At 45.2% G+C, this 21590-nt stretch overlaps 1 protein-coding gene across 3 annotated transcripts in view; it reads right to left on the bottom strand.

Annotated features, from left to right (window-relative positions):
• LOC140455631 (epoxide hydrolase 1-like) overlaps nucleotides 1–11759 on the bottom strand; it is a 32160-nt gene extending 20401 nt beyond the window's left edge. The window contains exons 1-2 of one of the 3 annotated variants that reach the window (XM_072550583.1): nucleotides 11676–11744; nucleotides 5131–5231 (exon numbers count right to left, since the gene is read on the bottom strand). In XM_072550583.1, the coding sequence (XP_072406684.1) occupies nucleotides 5131–5152 (22 nt within the window). In that variant the 5' untranslated portion in view covers nucleotides 5153–5231; nucleotides 11676–11744. Of the gene's footprint in view, nucleotides 1–5130; nucleotides 5232–5272; nucleotides 5330–11675 lie in introns of those variants that run through there. The other 2 variants (XM_072550584.1, XM_072550594.1) reach the window with 2 other exon arrangements.
• Nucleotides 11760–21590: the final 9831 nt, after the last annotated feature.

Here is a 21590-nt window from a genome sequence, read left to right as displayed (position 1 = left end):
TTCCAACCTCATAGTCCGGGAACCCCGCACTGCCCGGTTCTACCTCCTTCCCAAGATCCACAAGCCTGACCACATGGCCAACCCATTGTCTCAGCATGCTCCTGCCCCACTGAACTCATCTCTACCTACCTCAACACTGTCCTAACCCCCCCTAGTCCAGGAACTCCCCACATATGTTCGAGACAGCACCCACACCCTCCACCTCCTCCAAGACTTCCGTTTCCCCGGCCCCCAACGCCTCATCTTCACCATGGATATCCAATCCCTCTACACCTCCATCCGCCATGACCAGGACCTCCAAGCCCTCCGTTTCTTCCTCTCCCGACGTCCCCAACAGTATCCTTCCACCAACGCTCTCATTCATTTGGCTGAACTGGTCCTCACCCTTAACAATTTCTCCTTTGAATCCTCCCACTTCCTCCAGACCAAAGGGGTAGCCATGGGCACATGTATGGGCCCCAGCTATGTCTGTCTCTTTGTTGGCTACGTGGAGCAGTTGATCTTCCGTAATTACACCGGCACCACTCCCCACCACTTCCTCCGCTACATTGATGACTGCATTGGCGCCACCTCATGCTCTCGCGAGGAGGTTGAGCAATTCATCAACTTCACCAACACATTCCACCCTGACCTTAAATTTACCTGGACCATCTCTGACACCTCCCTCCCTTTCCTGGGCCTCTCCATCTCCATTAATGACGACCGGCTTGACACTGACATTTTTTACAAACCCACCAACTCCCACAGCTACCTGGATTACACCTCTTCCCACCCTACCTCTTGCAAAAATGCCATCCCGTATTCCCAATTCCTCCGCCTCCGCCGTATCTGCTCCCAGGAGGACCAGTTCCAACACAGAACACACCAGATGGCCTCCTTCTTTAGAGACCGCAATTTCCCTTCCCATGTGGTTAACAATGCCCTCCAACGCATCTCTTCCACATCCCGCACCTCCGCCCTCAGACCCCACCCCTCCAACCATAACGAGGACAGAACGCCTCTGGTGCTCACCTTCCACCCTACCAACCTTCGCATAAACCAAATCATCCGCCAACTTTTCTGCCACCTCCAAAAAGACCCCACCACCAGGGACATATTTCCCTTCCCACCCCTTTCCACCTTCCGCAAAGACCGTTCCCTCCATGACTACCTGGTCAGGTCCACGCCCCCCTACAACCCACCCTCCCATCCTGGCACCTTCCACTGCCACCGCAGGAACTGCAAAACCTGCGCCCACACCTCTATCCAAGGCCCTAAAGGAGCCTTCCACATCCATCAAAGTTTTACCTGCACATCCACTAATAACATTTATTGCATCCGTTGCTCCCGATGCGGTCTCCTCTACATCGGGGAGACTGGACGCCTCCTGGTAGAGCGCTTTAGGGAACATCTCTGGGACACCCGCACCAATCAACCCCACCGCCCTGTGGCCCAACATTTCAACTCCCCTTCCCACTCTGCCGAGGACATGGAGGTCCTGGGCCTCCTTCACCGCCGCTCCCTCACCAACAGACACCTGGAGGCAGAACGCCTCATCTTCCGCCTCAGAACACTTCAACCCCAGGGCATCAATGTGGACTTCACCAGTTTCCTCATTTCCCCTTCCCCCACCTCACTCTAGTTCCAAACTTCCAGCTCAGCACTGTCCCCATGACTTGTCCTACCTGCCTATCTTCTTTTCCACCTATCCACTCCACCCTCCTCCCTGACCTATCACCTTCATCCCCTCCCCCACTCACCTATTGTACGCCATGCTACTTTCTCCCCACCCCCACCCTCCTCTAGCTTATCTCTCGACCCTTCAGGCTCTCTGCCTTTATTCCTGATGAAGGGCTTTTGCCTGAAACGTCGATTTTGCTGCTTCTCGGATTCTGCCTGAACTGCTGTGCTCTTCCAGCACCACTAATCCAAAATCTGGTTTCTAGCCTCTGCAGTCATTGTTTTTACCCTCTTTAATATGTAAGTTCCAGAACTTTCTTAAAGTTACATTCTCAAGTGAACTTTAACAATAGGTACCATGTTGGTTCAGATAATGCATTGAAAATGTGAGGTGCCCTGTGAGAGACTGTCTGTGCCCCAATGTTCAGACTGATTCTAATCTAAAAATACAAATTCACCCCACAAATGTGTGAGACATGAACCCAAGGTCCCAGGTGAGGCTATCCCCATGGGTACCAAACTTGTCTATCAGCCTCTGCTCGGCCACTTTGCGTTGTTGCCTGTCCCAAAGTCTGTCTTGGAGGATGGTCACCCGCAGGACCAAGGTTTAATGTCCTGTACCACTGAAGTGTTCTCCAACTGGGAGGGAACACTCCTGTCAGTTGATTGTCGTGCGGGTGTCCATTCATCCATTGCTGTAGCCTCAGCTCAGTCTCACCAATGCCTTGGGGCATCCTCCCCTGCAGCATATGAGTTAGACAACGTTGGCTGAGTCACAAGAGTACCTGCCACATACATGGTGGGGGGGGGGTGTCCCGCCATGTAATGGTGATCTCCATATCAACACTCTGACACGTCTTGCAGAGTCTACCGTGACAGGGTTGTATGGTGTTGTCCTGAAAGCCAAGCAGTTTGCTGCGAACAATGATCTATTCGAGGTTTGGTGGTTGTTTAAAGGCGAGAAATGGAGGCATGGGGAAGGTCACAGTTTCCTTCCCCATCCTCTGCATCCTAAGTCTTGCCTAATCGCATCGTAATTGCCTTTCACTCATCTATAATTTTTGCCCTGCGGTATATACCTATCTCTTTCCATCGCTAAAGTAAACATAACCGAATTGTGGTCACTATCACCAGAGTGCTCACCAACCTCCAAATCTAACACTTGGCCAGGTTTGTTACCCAATACCAAATCCAATGTGGCCTCGTCCCTTATTGGCTTGTCTACGTACTGTGTCAAGAAACCATACTGCACACAGTGGACAAAAACTGACCCATCTTATGTTGGAGAAATTAGTGGAACTGATGTGTTTGGGATTCAATATTCTAAATCCCAAAGTCATGGAGTCAAAGAGTTTTAATAGTATGGAAAGTGTCCATTCGGCCCATCATGCACAGTTTTAAGGTAAGGAGCAAGAAGTTTAGATGGGATTTGAGGAAAGAGAAATTTTTACCCAGAGTTTTGTGAGTATCTAAAGCGGGAGAAGCAGAAACACTCAAGTGTTTAAAGAGGTAAACTGCAGAAAGTCAATGCATCATGATCATCTTCCAAAATTTGGAATTCTGGAATGATTCTTGCAGATTGAAAGATAGAAAATGTCATCCCACTATTTAAGAAGGGAGGGGGAGAGAGAAAATAGTATCTACTGACCTGTTAGCCTTACTTCAAGCAGTCGGAAAATTGTAAAGGATGGAGTAAGCAGATACCCGGATAAGAATGACCTAATTGAGCAGTCAGCGTGGATTCTTGAATATGAACCTGGCTGAGATTTTTGAAGGATTTTATGAGCAAAACAGATAAAGGAGAGTTTATGGATATCATATATTTGAATTTTCCAAAGGCGTTTCCAGGAGGCTGGTTAGATAAATGAAAGCACATGGGATAGAAGGTAGTGTACTGGCGTGGATTAATGATTGGTTAAAAGAGGGTAGCAATAAATGCCTGTTGGCAGGCTGTCTGTGACGAGTGGGAAACTGCAAGCATCAGTACTAGTGCCCCATATATGCAAGTGTGAACTAAATGTTTTTTTCACACATCAGCCAGAGAAAACTAGGTTGGAATGATGCAAAGAGCATTTGTCCAGAGTTCGTGAGTGAGCAAGAACATATTTAAGAGATTGGAAAAATGAAAGGCTGTCTGATTTGACATGTGGAACATTTCATAAATCATAACAGATTAGAAATGTTCTCATTAACAAACCAACAAAGGTTAACATGCAGACGCAGCATCAATTAGGAAGGTTAACCGAATGATAGCATTTGTCACAAGAGGATTTGAATCCAGGAGAAGCAAAGCCTTGTTTCAGTTATATATGGGTGGGACCTCACCTGCAGTGCATTATTGGGTCCCTTGCTTAAGGAAGAATATTATTGTCATCGAGGAGTTCAAGAAAATGCGAGAAAGAGAATTGTGGAAGCTGGGACTATATTTTCTAGAATTGCAAAGAACAAATGATCTAATTGAAACTTACAAAATACTAAATGGATAGACAGGGTCGATGAAGATAAGAATGTTTCCCCTGGCTGGGGAGTCGAGAACCAAGGAGCAGAACTTAAATTTAGGACCAAGGTGATGAGAATTTTATTTTTATAAAAAACTTTTTAAAATCTTTTACAAAGCATTTATATATAAAGAAAAAGAATAACGCCATCAAAACAGGAAAAAAAAACAGTACAAAGAACAAGGCCATAGCATAGTACTATTGTTAATAAATAGCCCACTATTCTACCAAAACAAACATATTACTTAACTAAAACTGAATTATAAACATTTAAATAAAGACTAACTTAAACTACATTCAAACAACTTAAATTAAATAATATCTCACTACTTAATTCTATCTTACTCATCACACCTCCACTGAGGCTCCCATCCCTGGGAGTACCCCCTATAGTACCCATACTCTTTTCCTTCCAGTCTCCTCCCGGGGTCCCATGGGTGCCCATGAAGATTCCCACAGCTATACCATGGCCCTGACTAGTATTGCCGACAAGTCAGCTTCAATATAATTTTAAAAGGACCACCACGTCCTATAAAACTGTTCCGTTTTATGGTGCACCATATTTGTGAGGTAATCTTGGGGGAGATGCTTATGCCACCCCATAAGACCTGATGGTTTTTCTCACATCCAATTCAGTAGAATGTTCTTCCTCACACAATGGGCAAGAATATTACACAGTCTCTTCCCCCACAGAGGGCAAATATGGCAACCCCAAAAGAAGAATTATTGGATCCATGTTAATTTCAATCCCCAGAATGTCCTTTAGCTCCCTTGCTATAGCACTCCAATATCTTTGGATCTTGCAACATGACCAATAACAATGTGTGAGAGTGTCTATATTAATTTTACATTTGGGACATTCTGGTGACACTCCTCTCTTAAACTTAGCTAGCTTCTCTAGTGTCATATGATCCCTGTGTAAGATCTTCAATTGCATAGCCTGTGCTCTGTTACATACTGAAATTTTCCTTACATTTCCCCAGATGTCTTCTCATATCTCCAGTGAAATGTCCTCTCCTAACTCACAGCTCCACATCTTACAGAGTCCTGCATATCCCCCAGAGCACGGCCTTTCTGTAAATGATATAAAGTACTAAGTGAAAGAGTACCCGTACACTGGAGTATTCTTTTCTCTGCATCTGATTTATAACATTGAGCCAGGAGTGTGGTCTTCCTCAGTGTAATCCCTTATCTGCAAGTATTGTAAAAGAAACCTTATTGGACAATCCATATTTCTGACTTAACTGACATCAGGACCTCTCCCTCAAATAAATCTCCCAAACTTAGAATGCCTTTGTTCTCCCATGTCTTAAAGCCGGAGTCCATTGCCCCAGGTTTAAATCCTTGGGCTCCAACCAAAGGGGTAAATGGCAAAGTCTTAAACCAATTGCCCTTGTCTTGCCTCATTATCCTCCAGGCTTTCACCATATTCAAGATAATTGGACTATTGCATTGCTGGGTCATGGATTTCATCTTGTCCATAAATAATAAATTAATTAGAGGACATTTCGACTGTGAGGCTTCAATATCAAGCCAGATAGGAGAAATATTTTGACCCAAATGGTTATAAATCCCAGTACCCCGGAGGGTTGTGGAAGCTCAGTAATTGATTTGAGGGATTGAGAGATTCCTCAATACCAATTACATAAAGGGATGGGGGGGGGGGGGGGGGGGGGCGTGTATCAATTACCTCCACACTAAACAGGACAAAGCAGCCCATTGAATAGCACCATATCCACAATATTCAACATGCAGTCCATCCACCACTAATGCCCAGTCCCAAGGTGCAATGCAGAAATTCACCAAAGCTCTTTTGTCAGTACCACACTGACTGCAGTCAGGAAGGAAAGGGAAATTAGGTTTCAGTTTATTTCTCTTCCCTAATCTGTTCCATATCCAAACTCAGTACCATTAATCATATCCAGCAAGACTTTTCATGCATTTAACAGACAACACAAATGTTAATTATGGGACGCAAATAGTGCTTGTAAAAAACTGAAACATGCTTAAAAGGATATTGTTGCAGTCAACTGTCTGGCTCATACTTTGCTCAATGCAATATGGTATACTGTCAGAAACCTTGATATTGAAGCAAAAGGCATCACTCTCGAGGACCAGGCTCACTTTTTTCTGCTAACAGAACATAGTAATTGAGGGAGTTCAAAGGAACAATGAGAAATACATCCATTTTTATTACTTGAATTTACCACTTGACCTTTCCCTTTTTTTTGCCATTTTTTTCCCCTTCACCCAAATAAGTCTGCAGCAGTGAATGGTTTTGTCTTGCCTGTGAATGAATGTGTGCACGCATGGGATTATAGGGCATACGTAGTGGCATAGTTGGTTAACAGTTTACCACTTGCTTCAAGGATACATTTGCCTGTAACAAATGTGTTCATTTTCAGTTTATTGAAAAGTCTGGTGAAAATCCCTTTTATACTAGTCAAAAGAGAAACAAATTCACCATTCTTGATGATTCAATAAGACATTTCCACTTTTGGTACATGGTGTGGCCTTGATTCGAGTGCACTCTTAGATTAGATTCCCTACAGTGTGGAAACAGGCCCTTTGGCCCAATAAGTCCACACCAACCCTCCGAAGAGTAACCCACCACCCTCTGACTAATGCACCTAACAACTATGGACAATTTAGCATGGCCAATTCACCTGGCTTGCACATCTTTGGAATGTGGGAGGAAACCAGAATATCCAGAGGAAACCCACACAGACACGGGGAGAATGTGCAAATTCCACACAGTCACCCAAGGCTGGAATCGAACCTGGGACCCTGGGGAAGCTATGCTAACCACTGAGCCACCATGCTGCTACAATCTGAACAGTTTCTCTTCTGCCAGGTATTGAAATGTTGAGAATCTATGACCAGTTTCTTTCAGAGTGAGGAAGAGTGTTGAAAAATACTATCGAACTGATTTGGTGATTGTCAGTAAAATGGCCGAACATTACTTTCTCAGTAATGCTCTGAAATGGTTCATAAACAATCTTGAAGTTTCAGAGGTCAAATTAATTCCTCTCAGCATATAAGATGATGAGTTTCAGATCGAATCCCTTTGGTTTTAATAAACGTCAGGCTACACAATAACACCAGATGTACCAGGAAAAAGTCAGAGAAACACGTTTTAAGCTTTCTCTGAAGGAGTCAAGGAATACTTGCAAAGAGATCTGACTTTGAAACAGAATATCTGAATGTCCATGCACGTCCTTTCAGGGATCTTGAGCCAGTGTTCATGCATGCAATCTTAAAGAGATTGACATTAACACATAGTGGGAAAAGGCTAGCAAAATGAAAATTGTTAACTCTTCCTCTGCAATGAAGCATTGTTAGACTAGTGTGAGGAAAGATATCTGAAACTTGCCGCAAAACCTCTCAAAAATATTCACAATCATTAAGTCAGTCATTTCCTGACAGTGCTCCATATTATTCAATAGACAATAGACAATAGATGCAGGAGTAGGCCATTCAGCCCTTCGAGCCTGCACCGCCATTCAATATGATCATGGCTGATCATTCCCAATCAGTATCCTGTTCCAGCCTTATCTCCATAACCCTTGACTCCACTATCTTAATTCAGTAATGCTCCATGTTTTCGTGTTTACTCCATGACAGCCAGGTCAAGGTGGATATGTTGGCTTTAAGTTGTTGACATTGTCATTAGACATTGAGTGTTAGTTGTTGTGCAACATCTTAATTGTTGGTATGATTATTATTGTGTGTTGTAAGGTGTTTGATTTGTATATATTTTGATAACATTTATTTTTGAGATGGGATTTTTGAATTTTGAACTTGTAGCATATGGGTGTTCTGTCTGCCTGAAGGGGTTGAATGATTAATTTAAAGGTATTAGTGAAGCTATGGGGATTTTCTTAATACAGTTTAGGAGAGGTAGTCTCCAGGAACTAATGGGCTTTGTTTACAATGGGAGAGTTTACAAGCAAACCAAGCATGTAATGTAGTACTTCAGACTTCCTGATGGAAGATTCTGGACTCGTTTCTGGTTTGAGTTGGGAGAAACACCAACAAATTAGAAAGAAACATTTCAGTTTTACTTTCAATTTGGAGAGGTCTGCAGGCCTTTCATCAGAAGCTGGATATGTAAAACATTTGCTTGAGATGGGAGAAATTGGTTCAGATTTGTTTTAAAAAATTACCTCATGGTGAAAGGTTTAATAATAGCTCCAGACCAGAGGTGTTTTAGGTAAAATCTTGAAGGGATTATTTGAAATAGAGAACGTTTAAGCTCAGGTGTATGACGGTTCCAGGCAGAGGCTATCAGATTCTCCAGACTAGGAGCTGAAGCCACAGTTAAATTAAGCCCTATAGGGCTGATAGACAAAGAGATTCCCTCTGGAATGAGCACTCTAAGTGAGTGTTTTTGGGATCTGTGAATGAAAATGTTTGATTTTAATAAGTCAATATTTTTACCCTGTTTCAAAATCTGTGTTATGTGTGCATAGTTTGGTTTATTGTATCTGATCTTCATTCCTTTTGTGAAATAAACTTCTGTTGTTAAAACTAAACATTTAAATACTCTAATAGTGTGGGCTTATGTCACAAGCAAAGGTTGAGGAAGGTCTGGGTGTGCTGTACTCCACCATTAACATCCTGGAGACTGAACACCTCAAGGCCCTGTTTATTGTGACTGGTGACTTCAATCAAGCCAATCTAAGGAAGGTGTTGCCCAAGTACCACCAGAACATTACCTGCCCCACCAGAAGTCCAAACATTTTAGACCACTGTTACACCACTGTGAAGATGCCGACCGCTCCATGCCCCGCCTTCATTTTGGGAACTCCGACCACAATGCCATGTTTTCTTCTCCCGGCTTACAGGCAAAAGCTCAAGCAGGAGACACTGACCAGATACAGGTCCAGTACTGGTTGGAGGAGGCAGAGGATCAACTCTGGTGTTGTCTGGAATCGGCCGATTGGGCCATGTTCAAACAGTCCGCAGGTACCTTGGATGAGTACGCCACCACAGTCACAGACTTTATCAGCAAGTGTGTGGAGGATTGTATACCAAGGAAGTCAATCCGGGTGTTCCCCATTAGGAAACCCTGGATGAATCAGGACTTTTAGAACCTGCCAAAAACCAGATGTGAGGCCTTCAGATCAGGAGTGTCATTGAAATATAAGGAATCCAAGTATGACCTTCCCAGAGCCATGAAGACAGCCAAGGATCAATACCGATCCAAACAAGAGACCCAGACAGACACCTGGCAACTAGGGCAAGGACCGAGTGACTTCATAGGTTCTAAAAACAGAAAGTGCAAGATAGCAGACAATGACATATTCCTTCCAGATCATCTCAACACCTTCTATGCTCCTTTGAGCAGAATCTTGGCGGAGAGGTAACACCAATTCTGACAAGTCTTGACGAACCTATCCCAACAGTCACTGCATCAGAGGTCAGATCAGTTTTCCTTCATGTGAATCCAAGGAAAGTGATGGGACCAGACAGAGTACCAGGCCATGCACTCAGAGCATGCGCAGATCAACCGGCAAAGGTCTTCTAGGACATCTTCACCCTTTCCCTGCAGTAGGCCACTGTCCCTGCCTGTTTCAAGAGGGCCAACATCATCCCTGTGCCTAAGCATGTCTCAATGACCGTGCCCCTAACTTCGGTGGTCATGAAGTGCTTTGAAAGGCTGGTCATGGCATTAATCAACTCCAGTCTCCCCATCACTCTTGACCCACTCCAATTTGCCTATTGGAGCAACAAATCCATATCAGATGCCAGATCACTTTCCCTTCACTCCTCCCTAGAACATCTTGACACCAAGAACAGCAATGTAAGAATCCTACTCATTGAAGACAGTTCAGCCTTCAACACTATTATTCCCTTGAGACTGATTACTAAACTTAGTTATCTCAGACTAAGCCCTACTCTCTGCAACTGGATCCTCAGTTTCCTGACCCACAGGCCACAATCAGTGAAGAATGCGGACAATATTTCATCCTCAGTAACACTTAAAACTGGAGCCCCCCAGGGGTGCATACTCAGCCCCCTAATGTACTCGCTGTATACCAATGACTGCGTCGCCAAATACTAGGCTAATGCCATTTACAAGTTCACTTATGACACCACTACAGTTGGTCAAATCTCAGAGGTGACAAAACAGACTACAGACGGGAGGTGGAAGACTTGGAAACACAGTGCACTGAGAATAACCTAGCTTTCAATGCCGGCAAAACCAAGGAACTCATTATTGAGTTTCGGCGGGATGTTACTCATGCCCCCTACACATTAACAGCACAGAGATGGATGAGCGGAGAGTGTCAAGCCCCTGGGATTGGTCATCCACAGCAAGCTTTCTTGGACTCTTTGTGTGAACGCACTTGTTACAAAGGCCCAACAGCGTCTCTTCTTTCTTAAGCAGCTGACAAAATCTGGCATGATGGTGAATACCTTTGCCAACTTTTATAGGTGCACCATTGAGAGCATTCTGTCTGGATATACTACCTAATATCACTACCTCATTCCTGATGAAAGGCTTTTGCCCGAAACGTCGATTTTGCTGCTCCATGGATGCTGCCTGACCTGCTGTGCTTTTTCAGCATCACTCCCAGGGAGAAGGTACAGAAGCCTGAACATGTGCACCAGCCGGTTCTGTAACAGCTTCTACCTGACTGTTGTTAGAATACTGAATGGATTCACAAACTCTATACTAGTGTTTTTGTAGCTGTTTACCTATTATTTACTTATCTATGCTACATAACTCTGTGATCTGCCTGTATTGCTTGTTTTTCATTGTACCTCGGTACACGTGACAATAAATTCAATTCAATTCAATGTTTCAATGAGAGACCACCTCAATAAAACCAAGTAAAAAGATCTATCAAACCAGGTTTCCGCCTGGGATCTGACCTGTCCCATATTAACATTAGCTGGGACCAGAACAATGGTGAAGAAAATTACAGCAGTTTTGCATGTTTATTTTAGTCAAAATAAACCCTGAAGACCTTCCAAAGAAGGGTCACTGGACACGAAATATTAACTCTGCTTTGTCTCCACAGAGTGCCAGAGTTTCTCCAGCAGTTTATGCTTTTGTTTCTTGTTTTAGTTCATTTGTTGGCAGGGAATTTGTACAGCAGCGTGCAGGGCAGTGACCAGTATTTCAGGCCTCTGCCACTGGCGATCCTATTCATAGCCAACAGGCAAGAAGATTGAGTTGAGGCCACGATCAGAGTAGATCGAGGGACTGCATGATCCACCCTTTCTTATAACTGTTGTATTAAATGGTGGATTTTGACAATTCAAACTGTCATCAAACATTGTGAAAAACTTACTGCGCCTGAGCCCTGAACTCATGCTAAACTGATCCACAGAAATCAATCATCCCGCAGCCACAAAATCCAAAGTCCAGTAATTAGAAAGAAACATTATCTAGCGATTTCCTGCATGTACTAACCCCACTTTTAGCTCTTCAAAGTTTACAGACAGAATTAGGAATATCTCGTTTAAACTGGAATCACAACAAAAAAATCAGTATCTGATACGAACCACAGCCTTTTTGTCAGCTACTTGGTCTTGTTTGTTCCAACTGCAGCGCAGAGTTCATCACAATGAATCCTGGGATTTGTAGTCCTGGTACAGAATAGAAAAGATACACTCACAGTGCCTCAACAGGCCAGAGGAAACAGTACCATATAGCATTGAGAAAGCAGTGTCTAAACATCCCAGGAAAACAGTATACAAAAAAGGCTGGAAAACGAGAGTTCAAAAATCCTGGGAAAAGAACATACACATGTCTCAGGAATATTGTGTCCAAATGCCTCTCAGGTGCCTTTTAAATCTTTCTCCTCTCACCTTCAAAATATGCCCCCAGTCTTGAAATCCCCAACCCTAAGGGAAAAGACCTTGGCTATTTGCATTATCAAAATCCATCATGATTTTATAAACCTCCTATGCTCCAGTGAAAAGTGTCCCAGCCTATCCAGCCTCGGATTATAACTGAAACTCTCCATTTCTGACATCATTCTGATAAATCTCTTGAATTGAATTGAATTGAATTTATTGTCACGTGTACCAAGGCACAGTGAAAACCTTTGTCTTACGAGCAATACAGGCAAATCACAGAGTTAAGTCGCACAGATAGTAAATAATAGGTAAACAGCAGCACAAACAAAAACACAGGTACAGGCGAATACTAAGAGTTTGTGAGTCCATTCAGTATTTTAACAACAGTCGGGTAGAAAGTGTTACAAAACCAGCTGGTGCTTGTGTTCAGGCTTCTGTACCTTCTCCCTGATGGTAGAGGTTGTAGAAAAACATTGCCAGGGTGGGATAGATCTTTGAGAATGCTGGCGGCCTTTCCTTGACAGCGGGCCTGGTAGATGATTCTATAGATGGGAGGCCGGCCTTTGTGATTGTCTGGGCCGAGTTCACCACTCTCTGTAACAGTCTCTGATCTTGACTAGTACAGTTGCCATACCAGGTAGTGATACATCCAGACAGAATGCTGTCGATGGTGCACCTATAAATGTTGGCAAGGGTATTTGCCGTCATGCCAAATTTTCTCAGCTGCCTGAGAAAGAAGAGACGTTGTTGGGCCTATGAAACCAGTGCATTCACACGAAGAGTCCAAGAAAGCTTGTTGTGGATGACCACTCCCAGGAGCTTGACACTCTCCACTCATTCCACCTCTGTGCTGTTAATGTGTAGGGGGGCATGAGTCATATCCCGCTGAAAGTCAATAATGAGTTCATTGGTTTTGCTGGCATTGAGAGCTAGGTTATTCTCAGTGCACTGTTTTTCCAAGTCTTCCACCTCCCATCTGTAGTCTGTTACATCACCATCTGAGATTCGACTGACTGTGGTGGTGTCATCAGAGAACTTGTAAATGGCATTAGTCTAGTATTTGGTGATGCAGTCATGGGTATACAGTGAGTACAGTAGGGGGCTGAGTATGCAACCCTGGGGGGGTTCCAGTTTTGAGTGTTAGGATGAAATATTGTCCCCAATCTTCACTGATTGTGGCCTGTGGGTCAGGAAACAGAGGATCCAGTTGCAGAGTAGGGCTCGGTCCGAGATCACTAAGTTTAGTAAAAAGTCCCGAGGGGATAATAATGTTGAAAGTTTGAACTGTCGTCAATGAGTGGGATTCTTACATAGCTGTTCCTGGTGTCGAGATGTTCTAGGGAGGTGTGATGGGCAAATGATATGGCATCTGACGTGGATCTATTGGTCCGAGAGGCAAATTGGAGTGGGTCAAGAGTAGTGGGGCGGCTGAGTTGATTAATGCCATGACCTGCACTTCGTGACCGCCGAAGTTAGGGCCACTGGACGGTAGTCATTGAGACATGCTGCATGAGCTTTCTTCGGCACAGGGATGATGTTGGCCCTCTTGAGTTTGCAGGGAGAGTGGCCTGCTGCGGGGAGAGGTTGACGATGTCTGAGAAGACCTCTGCCAGTTGATCTGTGCATGCTCTGAGCGCAAGGCCTAGTTTGGTCCCATTGCTTTCCTTGGATTCGCACAAAGGAAAACTGATCTGACCTCTGAAGCAGTGACTGCTGGGATAGGTTAATCAGGACTTGTCAGAATAGGTGTTACCTTTCCGCCTAATTTCTGCTCAAAGCGAGCATAGAAGGCTTTGAGATAATGTGGAAGGGGTATATTATCATCTGCTATCTTACGCTGTCTGTTTTTAGAACCTGTGATGTCTCTTCTGAACCCTCGATAGCTTAATAATATCCTTCCTAAAACTGGGCAATCAGAACTTTTCTAGCACTCCAGAAGAGGCCTCACTAGTGTCCTGTACAACCTCAACATATCATCGCAACTCCTATACTTAAAGGTCTTAGCAATGAAAGGCATTAATGAGTTCATTGGTTTTGCCGGCATTGAGAGCTAGGTTATTCTCAGTCCAGCCCACTAATCCAGTATTTGCTTTCCAGCATCTGCAGTCATTGTTTTTACCTTATTCTCAGTGCACCCTATCTATATGTGATGCAAACTTCAATGAATTTTGTTGAACACATCCCATTAATAAGTAACATTAGCTGAGGGTTCAAAATGTGTCTTCAAAGCTGACAACGTTTCTCCAGTCTCCTTGGTAAGGCCTGAGCTCCAATGCAGCTTATAGCAGTTACAACCCATTTTTGATAAGACTTGTGATTCATATTTATTCTGAACACTTATTTAATTCTGTAGCTAATTCATAATTTTCCATTGAGATTGAAATAAGTTCCAATTCAATCTCTTATGACCTTTTTCCAAATCATAAGGCATGTGTGGTGATCCACTTGGGCAGAAAAACAAGGTAATACATATCGAACGGTGAGACCCAGGGAAGCACCAAAGATCAGAAGCACATTGGTGTGGATGTACTGTGGTCCATGAGGTATCAGGACCAGTGGATAAAGTGGTTAAGAAGGCACATGGTATTCCTGCTTTTATTCGTCAAGGCACAGGGTTTAACAGCTGGGAGATTCTGCTGGAATTGTACAAAATATTGGTTTTTCCACAGCTGGAGTATTGTGTGCAGTTTGAAATCCATATTATAGGACGGATTTATAACACTGGAAACGGTGCAGAGGAGATTCACCAGGATGCTGCCTGCGCTGGAGAGTTTCAGTTACCAAGAGAGAATGGATAAACTGAGTTGTTTTCCTCAAAGCAGAGGAGATTGAGGGGGGACACAATTGAGATGTATGAAATTAATGTTACAGCCCTGTTCACATCCATTAATCTACACTATTAGAAAAACCAAAGACATGTACACCAAACACCACCAATTTCATCAGCAAGGACAGTATCGTCAAGCTAGTGGACCTACGCCTTACCACCCACATCACCTTCAACAACAAAACGTTCAGACAAACAAATGTAACACCCATGGGATCCCCGATATCAGGGTTCTTAGCTGAGGCAGTAATGCAGAGACGCAAACAAACAGCTCTGCCAACCATCCAACCCAAACTTTAGGTCTGCTACATGGATGACATCACTAAATGAAGCAAATCAGAGGAAACCCTCAAGACCATCAATAATACACTTACTGGCGAAATAAAATCACTAACATGGAGGAAAACAACAACAAGCTGCCATTTGACAGAAATGGAAACTCTCATAACACTTAAGAAGCATTTGGATGTACATTTCTGCAGGCAAGGGATACAAGGCTGCAAAATGTGTTACTGGAAAAACACAGCAGGTCAGGCAGCATCCAAAGAGCAGGAGAATCGACATTTCGGGCATAAGCCCTTCTTCAGGAATGAGGAAGGTGTGCCAAGCAGGCTAAGATAAAAGGTAGGGAGGAGGGACTTGGGGGAGGGGCGTTGGGAATGCAATAGATGGAAGGAAGTTAAGATGAGGGTGATAGGCCGGAGAGAGGGTGGGGGCAGAGAGGTTGGGAAGAAGAAGGTGGTCAAGAAGGTGGTGCTGAGCCCGAGGGTTGGGACTGAGATAAGGTGGGGGGAGGGGAAATGAGGAAGCTGGAGAAATCTGCATTCATCCCTTGTGGTTGGAGGTTTCCTAGGTGGAAGATGAGGCGCTCTTCCTCCAGGCGTCGTGTTGCCATGGTCTGGCAATGGAGGAGGCCAAGGACCTGAATGTCCTTGGCGGAGTGGGAGGGGGAGTTAAAGTGTTCAGCCACGGGGCAGTTGGGTTAGTTGGTGCGGGTGTCCCAGAGATGTTCTCTGGAACGTTCTGCAAGGAGGCGGCCTATCTCCCCAATATAGAGGAGGCCACATCGGGTGCAGCGGATGCAGTAAATGATGTGTGTGTGGAGGTGCAGGTGAATTTGTGACGGATATGGAAGGATCCCTTGGGGCTTTGGAGGGAAGTGAGGGGGGGTGTGTGGGCGTAAGTTTTGCATTTCTTGCAGTTATAGTGGAAGGTGCCGGGAGTGGAGGTTGGGTTGGTGGGGGGTGTGGACCTGACGAGGGAGTCGCGGAGGGAGTGGTCTTTCAGGAATGCTGATAGGGAAGGGGAGGGAAATATATCCTTGGTGGTGGAGTCTGTTTGGAGGTGGCGGAAATGACGAAGGATGATACGATGTATCTGGAGGTTGGTGGGGTAGTAGGTGAGGACCAGTGGGGTTCTGTCCTGGTGGTGATTGGAGGGGCGGGGTTCAAGGGCGGAGGAGCGGGAAGTGGAGGAGATGTGGTGGAGAGCATCGTCAACCACGTCTGAGGGGAAATTGCGGTCTTTGAAGAAGGAGGCCATCTGGGTTGTTTGGTATTGGAATTGGTCCTCCTGGGAGCAGATGCAGCAGAGGCAAAGGAATTGGGAATATGGGATGGCGTTTTTACAGGGGACAGGGTGGGAGGAGGTGTAATCTAGGTAGCTGTGGGAGTCGGTCGGTTTATAGTAAATGTCCGTGTTGAATTGTTCGCCCGAGATAGAAATGGAGAGGTCTAGGAAGGGGAGGTAGGAGTCTGAGATGGTCCAGGTAAATTTGAGGTCAAGGTGGAAGGTGTTAGTAAAGTGGATGAACTGGTCAATCTCCTCGTGGGAGCACAAGGTAGCACCAATACAGTCATCGATGTAGTGGAGGAAAAGGTGGGGGGTGGTGTCAGTGTAGCTGCGGAAGATGGACTGTTCCACATATCCGACGAAGAGGCAGGCATAATGGGGTCAATGCGGGTGCCCATGGCTACTCCTTTGGTTTGGAGGAAGTGGGAGGATTGGAAAGAGAAGTTGTTCAGAGTGAGGACCAGTTCAGTCAGTCGAAGGAGGGTGTCAGTGGAAGGGTACTGGTTGGGTTGGTGGGAAAGGAAGAAGCGGAGGGCTTTGAGGCCTTCGTGATGGGGGGATGGAGGTGTATAGGGACTGGATGTCCATGGTGAAGATAAGGCGTTGGGGGTCGGCGAAGCGAAAATCATGGAGGAGGTGGAGGGCGTGGGTGGTGTCCCGAACGTAGGTGGGGAGTTCTTGGACTAAGGAGGACAGGACCATGTCGAGGTATGCAGAGATGAATTCACATTTTCAGCTCTGATCTCCAGTATCTGCAGTCCTCACTTTTTCCTTTGACCATGACCCCACCTCCCACCACCAAACCATCATCTCTCAAACCATCCATAACCTCATCTCCTCAGGAAATCTCCCATCAACCGCCTCAAATCTCATAGTCCCACAACCCTGCACCGCCCGTTTCTATCTCCTGCCCAAAATCCACAAACCTGACTGCCCCAGCCGACCCATTATCTCAGCCTGCTCCTGTCCCACCGAACTCATCTCAACACGGACATTTACTGTAAACTGACCGACTCCCACAGCTACCTAGATTACACCTCCTCCCACCCTGCCCCCTGTAAAAACGCCATCCCATATTCCCAATTCCTTTGCCTCTGCTGCATCTGCTCCCAGGAGGACCAATTCCAATACCGAACAACCCAGATGGCCTCCTTCTTCAAAGACCACAATTCCCCCTCAGACGTGGTTGACGATGCTCTCCACCACATCTCCTCCACTTCCCGATCCTCCGCCCTTGAACCCCGCCCCTCCAATCACCACCAGGACAGAACCCCACTGGTCCTCACCTACCACCCCACAAACCTCCAGATACATCGTATCATCCTTCGTCATTTCCGCCACCTCCAAACAGACCCCACCATCAAGGATATATTTCCCTCCCCTTCCCTATCAGCATTCCTGAAAGACCACTCCCTCTGCGACCCTCTCGTCAGGTCCACACCCCCCACCAACCCAACCTCCACTCCCGGCACCTTCCACTATAACTGCAAGAAATGCAAAACTTACGCCCACACATCCCCCCTCACTTCCCTCCAAAGCCCCAAGAGATCCTTCCATATCCGTCACAAATTCACCTGCACCTCCACACACACATCATTTACTGCATCCGCTGCACCCGATGTGGCCTCCTCTACATTGGGGAGACAGGCCACCTACTTGCAGAACATTTCAGAGAACACCTCTGGGACACTCGCACCAACTAACCCAACTGCCCCGTAGCTGAACACTTTAACTCCCCCTCCCACTCCACCAAGGACATGCAGGTCCTTGGCCTCCTCCATTGCCAGACCATGGCAACACGACGCCTGGAGGAAGAGCACATCTTCCGCCTAGGAACCCTCCAACCACAAGGGATGAACTCAGATTTCTCCAGCTTCCTCATTTCCCCTCCCCCCACCTTATCTCAGTCCCAACCCTCGGGCTCAGCACCACCTTCTTGACCTGCAGTCTTCTTCCTGACCTCTCCGCCCCCACCCTCTCTCCGGTCTATCACCCTCATCTTAACCTCCTTCCACCGATTGCATTCCCAACACCCCTCCCCCAAGTCCTTCCTCCCTACCTTTTATCTTAGCCTGCTTGGCACACCTTCCTCATTCCTGAAGAAGGGCTTTTGCCTGAAATGTTGATTCTCCTGTTCCTTGGATGCTGCCCGACCTGCTGCGCTTTTCCAGCAACACATTTTTCAGCTCTGATCTCCAGCATCTGCAGTCCTCACTTTCTCCAAGGCATGCAAGGCTACAGGATTGGAATAGTTCAGTGGTTGTTGTTGATTGGCATGGATGCAGTGGATCAAACGGCCTGTTTCTGTGTCACAGATGTTTATAACTATGAAAAGAAAATTCGCATCCATTTTGACTCACCCAGTACTTCAATTATACAGACTATTGTTCAAATTCTTACTTGCTGTTTGAATGCTGCTTATCTGACAACTCTGAAATTCAACACAATTTCAGCTGTACAGCTCTGACTCATGTTTAATGCCGTGTGTTTAATGGCTACTCAATCCAAAGTGAAAACAACTTACTGTAGAGGTCACATGACTTGTGGAAGTCACAAGTGTACCCTGCCCTACAAATGCATTCCTCCAAACAAAATCCAAGGAACTTTGAAAATTAGTGTCCAATCAGTGTCCAGAGCTGGGAAAACAGTCAGCTGGCTTGTCTGTAAGCCAGCGGGGACACGATGTATCCTCCTTAAATGCTGTAAATTCTACATTTTCCAAATGTCTGAAAAGGACGAATGTACAGGGATATCGGGAGAGGGCAAGCAGTTGGCAACATGGAACATTCCTTACAAACAGTTTAGTCTTGAGTTGAATATTGAGACCGTATGAATCGAAACAGGAATTTGGTCCCTCAATCCTGCTCTGGCATTTAATAGTGTCATGGCTGATCCAACATTCCTCACTTTCCTGCCTTTCCCCATAGTCCTTTATTCTCTGACTGACTATGTATCTATCGACAGAACTTAGAACAGAGAACAGTACAGCACAGTACAGGCCTTCAGCCCTCGATGTTATGCCAACTTTTTATCCTACTCTAAGATACAAACTAACTGACGTACCCTTCATTTTCCTATCATCCATGTGCCTAACCAAGAGTCACTTAAATGATCCTAATGTACCAGTGCTGAAAATGCATTCCACGAACCCACCACTCTCTGTGTAAAGAACCGACCTCTGCCACCTCCCCTGAACCTTCCTCCAATCACCTTAAAATTATGCCCCCTCATGAAGCCATTTCCATCTTGGGAAAAAATCTCTGGCTATCCACTCTATCTGTGCTACTCAACATGTTGTACACCTCTATCAATTCATCTCTCATTCATCTTCACTCCAATGAGAAAAGCCCTAGCTCCCTCAATTTTCTTCATAAGACATGCCCTCCAGTCCAGGCAGCATCTTGATAAATCTCCTCTGCACCCTCTCTGAAGCTTCCACATCTTTCCTATATTGAGGCAACCAGAACTGAACACAGTATTCCAAGTGTGGTCTAACCAAGGCTTTATAGAGTTGCAGCGTAATGTCGTGACTCTTAAACTCAATCCCCCTGCTAATGAAAGCCAACATACCATACACCTTCTTAACAACTTCTCAACCTCAGTGGCAACTTTGAGGGATCTATGGGTATGGATCCCAAGATCCCTCTGTTCCTCCACACCACCAAGAATCCTGCCTTTAACCCTGTAATCTGCATTCAAATTCAACTTTCCAAAATGAATGACTTCACAATTTTCCAGGTTGAACTCCATCTGCCAATTATCAGCCCAGTTTTGCATCCTGTCAAAGTCCCATTGCAACTTACTACACCCCTCGACACTATCTACAACTCCATCAACCTTTGTGTCATTGTCAAACTTACTAATCCACCCTTCCACTTCCTCATCCAAGTCATTTATAAAACTCACAAAGACCAGAGGTCCCAGAACAGATCCCTGCCGAATACCACTGGTCACCGAGCTCCAGGCTGAATATTTTCCATCTACTACCACTCTCTGTCTTCTATGGGCAAGTCAATTCTGTGTCCAGACAGTCAAATTTCCCTGTATCTTATTGTTATGGACCAGACCAGACCCCCTCAAAACATTTCATGAAAGTAGCGCAGACCCTAACTTGCTAGTTGTTTTAAGCAGGTGTAATGCGGATATTCCAGGAGTAATGCAGCTAGCCAAGCCACTTAGTCTTAAACAAAACAATTTATTTACAAGATTACAGAATGAAACAAACAAAAGAGAACAGAATACAAAATAAGTTAACCTATCCGAAAGCTCAACAGATCATCCCACTTAACGATGCTGTTCCGATACTTGCAACAATCCCCATTAACATGAAAGGTAAAATGAAACATATGGCCTTACAGGAGAGAAGTCAGACAGAGATCAGCATTGACCTGCTTCTCTTGGATCCAGCAGCTTCAAACTGCCTGACTGCTTTCAGTTAATATGATGGTACGCGTATGGAATGAGCTGTCAGAGGAAGTGGTGGAGGCTGGTACAATTGCAACATTAAAAAGGCATTTGGATGGATATATGAATACGAAGGGTTTGGATGGATATGGGCCGGGTGCTGGCAGGTGGGACTAGATTGGGTTGGGATATCTGGTCGGCATGGACAGGTTGGATTGAAGGGTCTGTTTCCATGCTGTACATCTCTATGACTCTATAGCCAGACTGCCAAAAAAAATCAAATCAAACCAGAGAAAAACTGAGCTTGGTGAACTCCCCTTTCATTGTACAAGTGTTTTTTGTTAACTTAAAAGCCTTTTGCTTGAGGCAGTATCTGTTAGCTATACTCAAATTGGCCCTAAAACCCTTCAACTTAGACTTTTCGGAGTGTGCCATTTACGACCTCTCTGAAAAAAGTCCAAGGACAACAGAAACTTGTTAAAGGAGCAGCATTATCACACCATGCTTCCTTACTTTCTGACTGAGCCAACCATGGGGAGCCTTATCAAATGCCTTGCTAAAATCCATATCCACTGCTCTACCTTCATCAGTGTATTGTCACATCCTCAAAGAATTCAATACGGCTTGTGAGGCATGATCTGCCCTTCACAGATCCAAGCCGTGCTATCTCTAATCAAGCTATGCTTTTCCAAGTAATCATAAATCCTGTCTCTCAGAATCGTCTCCAATAATTTGCCCACCACCGACACAAGACTGACTGGTCAGTAATTCCAAGGATTATCCCTATTCCCTTTCCTGAACAAGGGAATAACATT

This window comes from Chiloscyllium punctatum, chromosome 3, assembly GCF_047496795.1.
Source record: "Chiloscyllium punctatum isolate Juve2018m chromosome 3, sChiPun1.3, whole genome shotgun sequence".
Classification (NCBI taxonomy): Eukaryota; Metazoa; Chordata; class Chondrichthyes; order Orectolobiformes; family Hemiscylliidae; genus Chiloscyllium; species Chiloscyllium punctatum.
The sequence above is the reverse complement of the archived record's forward strand: the minus strand, read 5'-3'. Positions and strand labels throughout refer to the sequence as shown.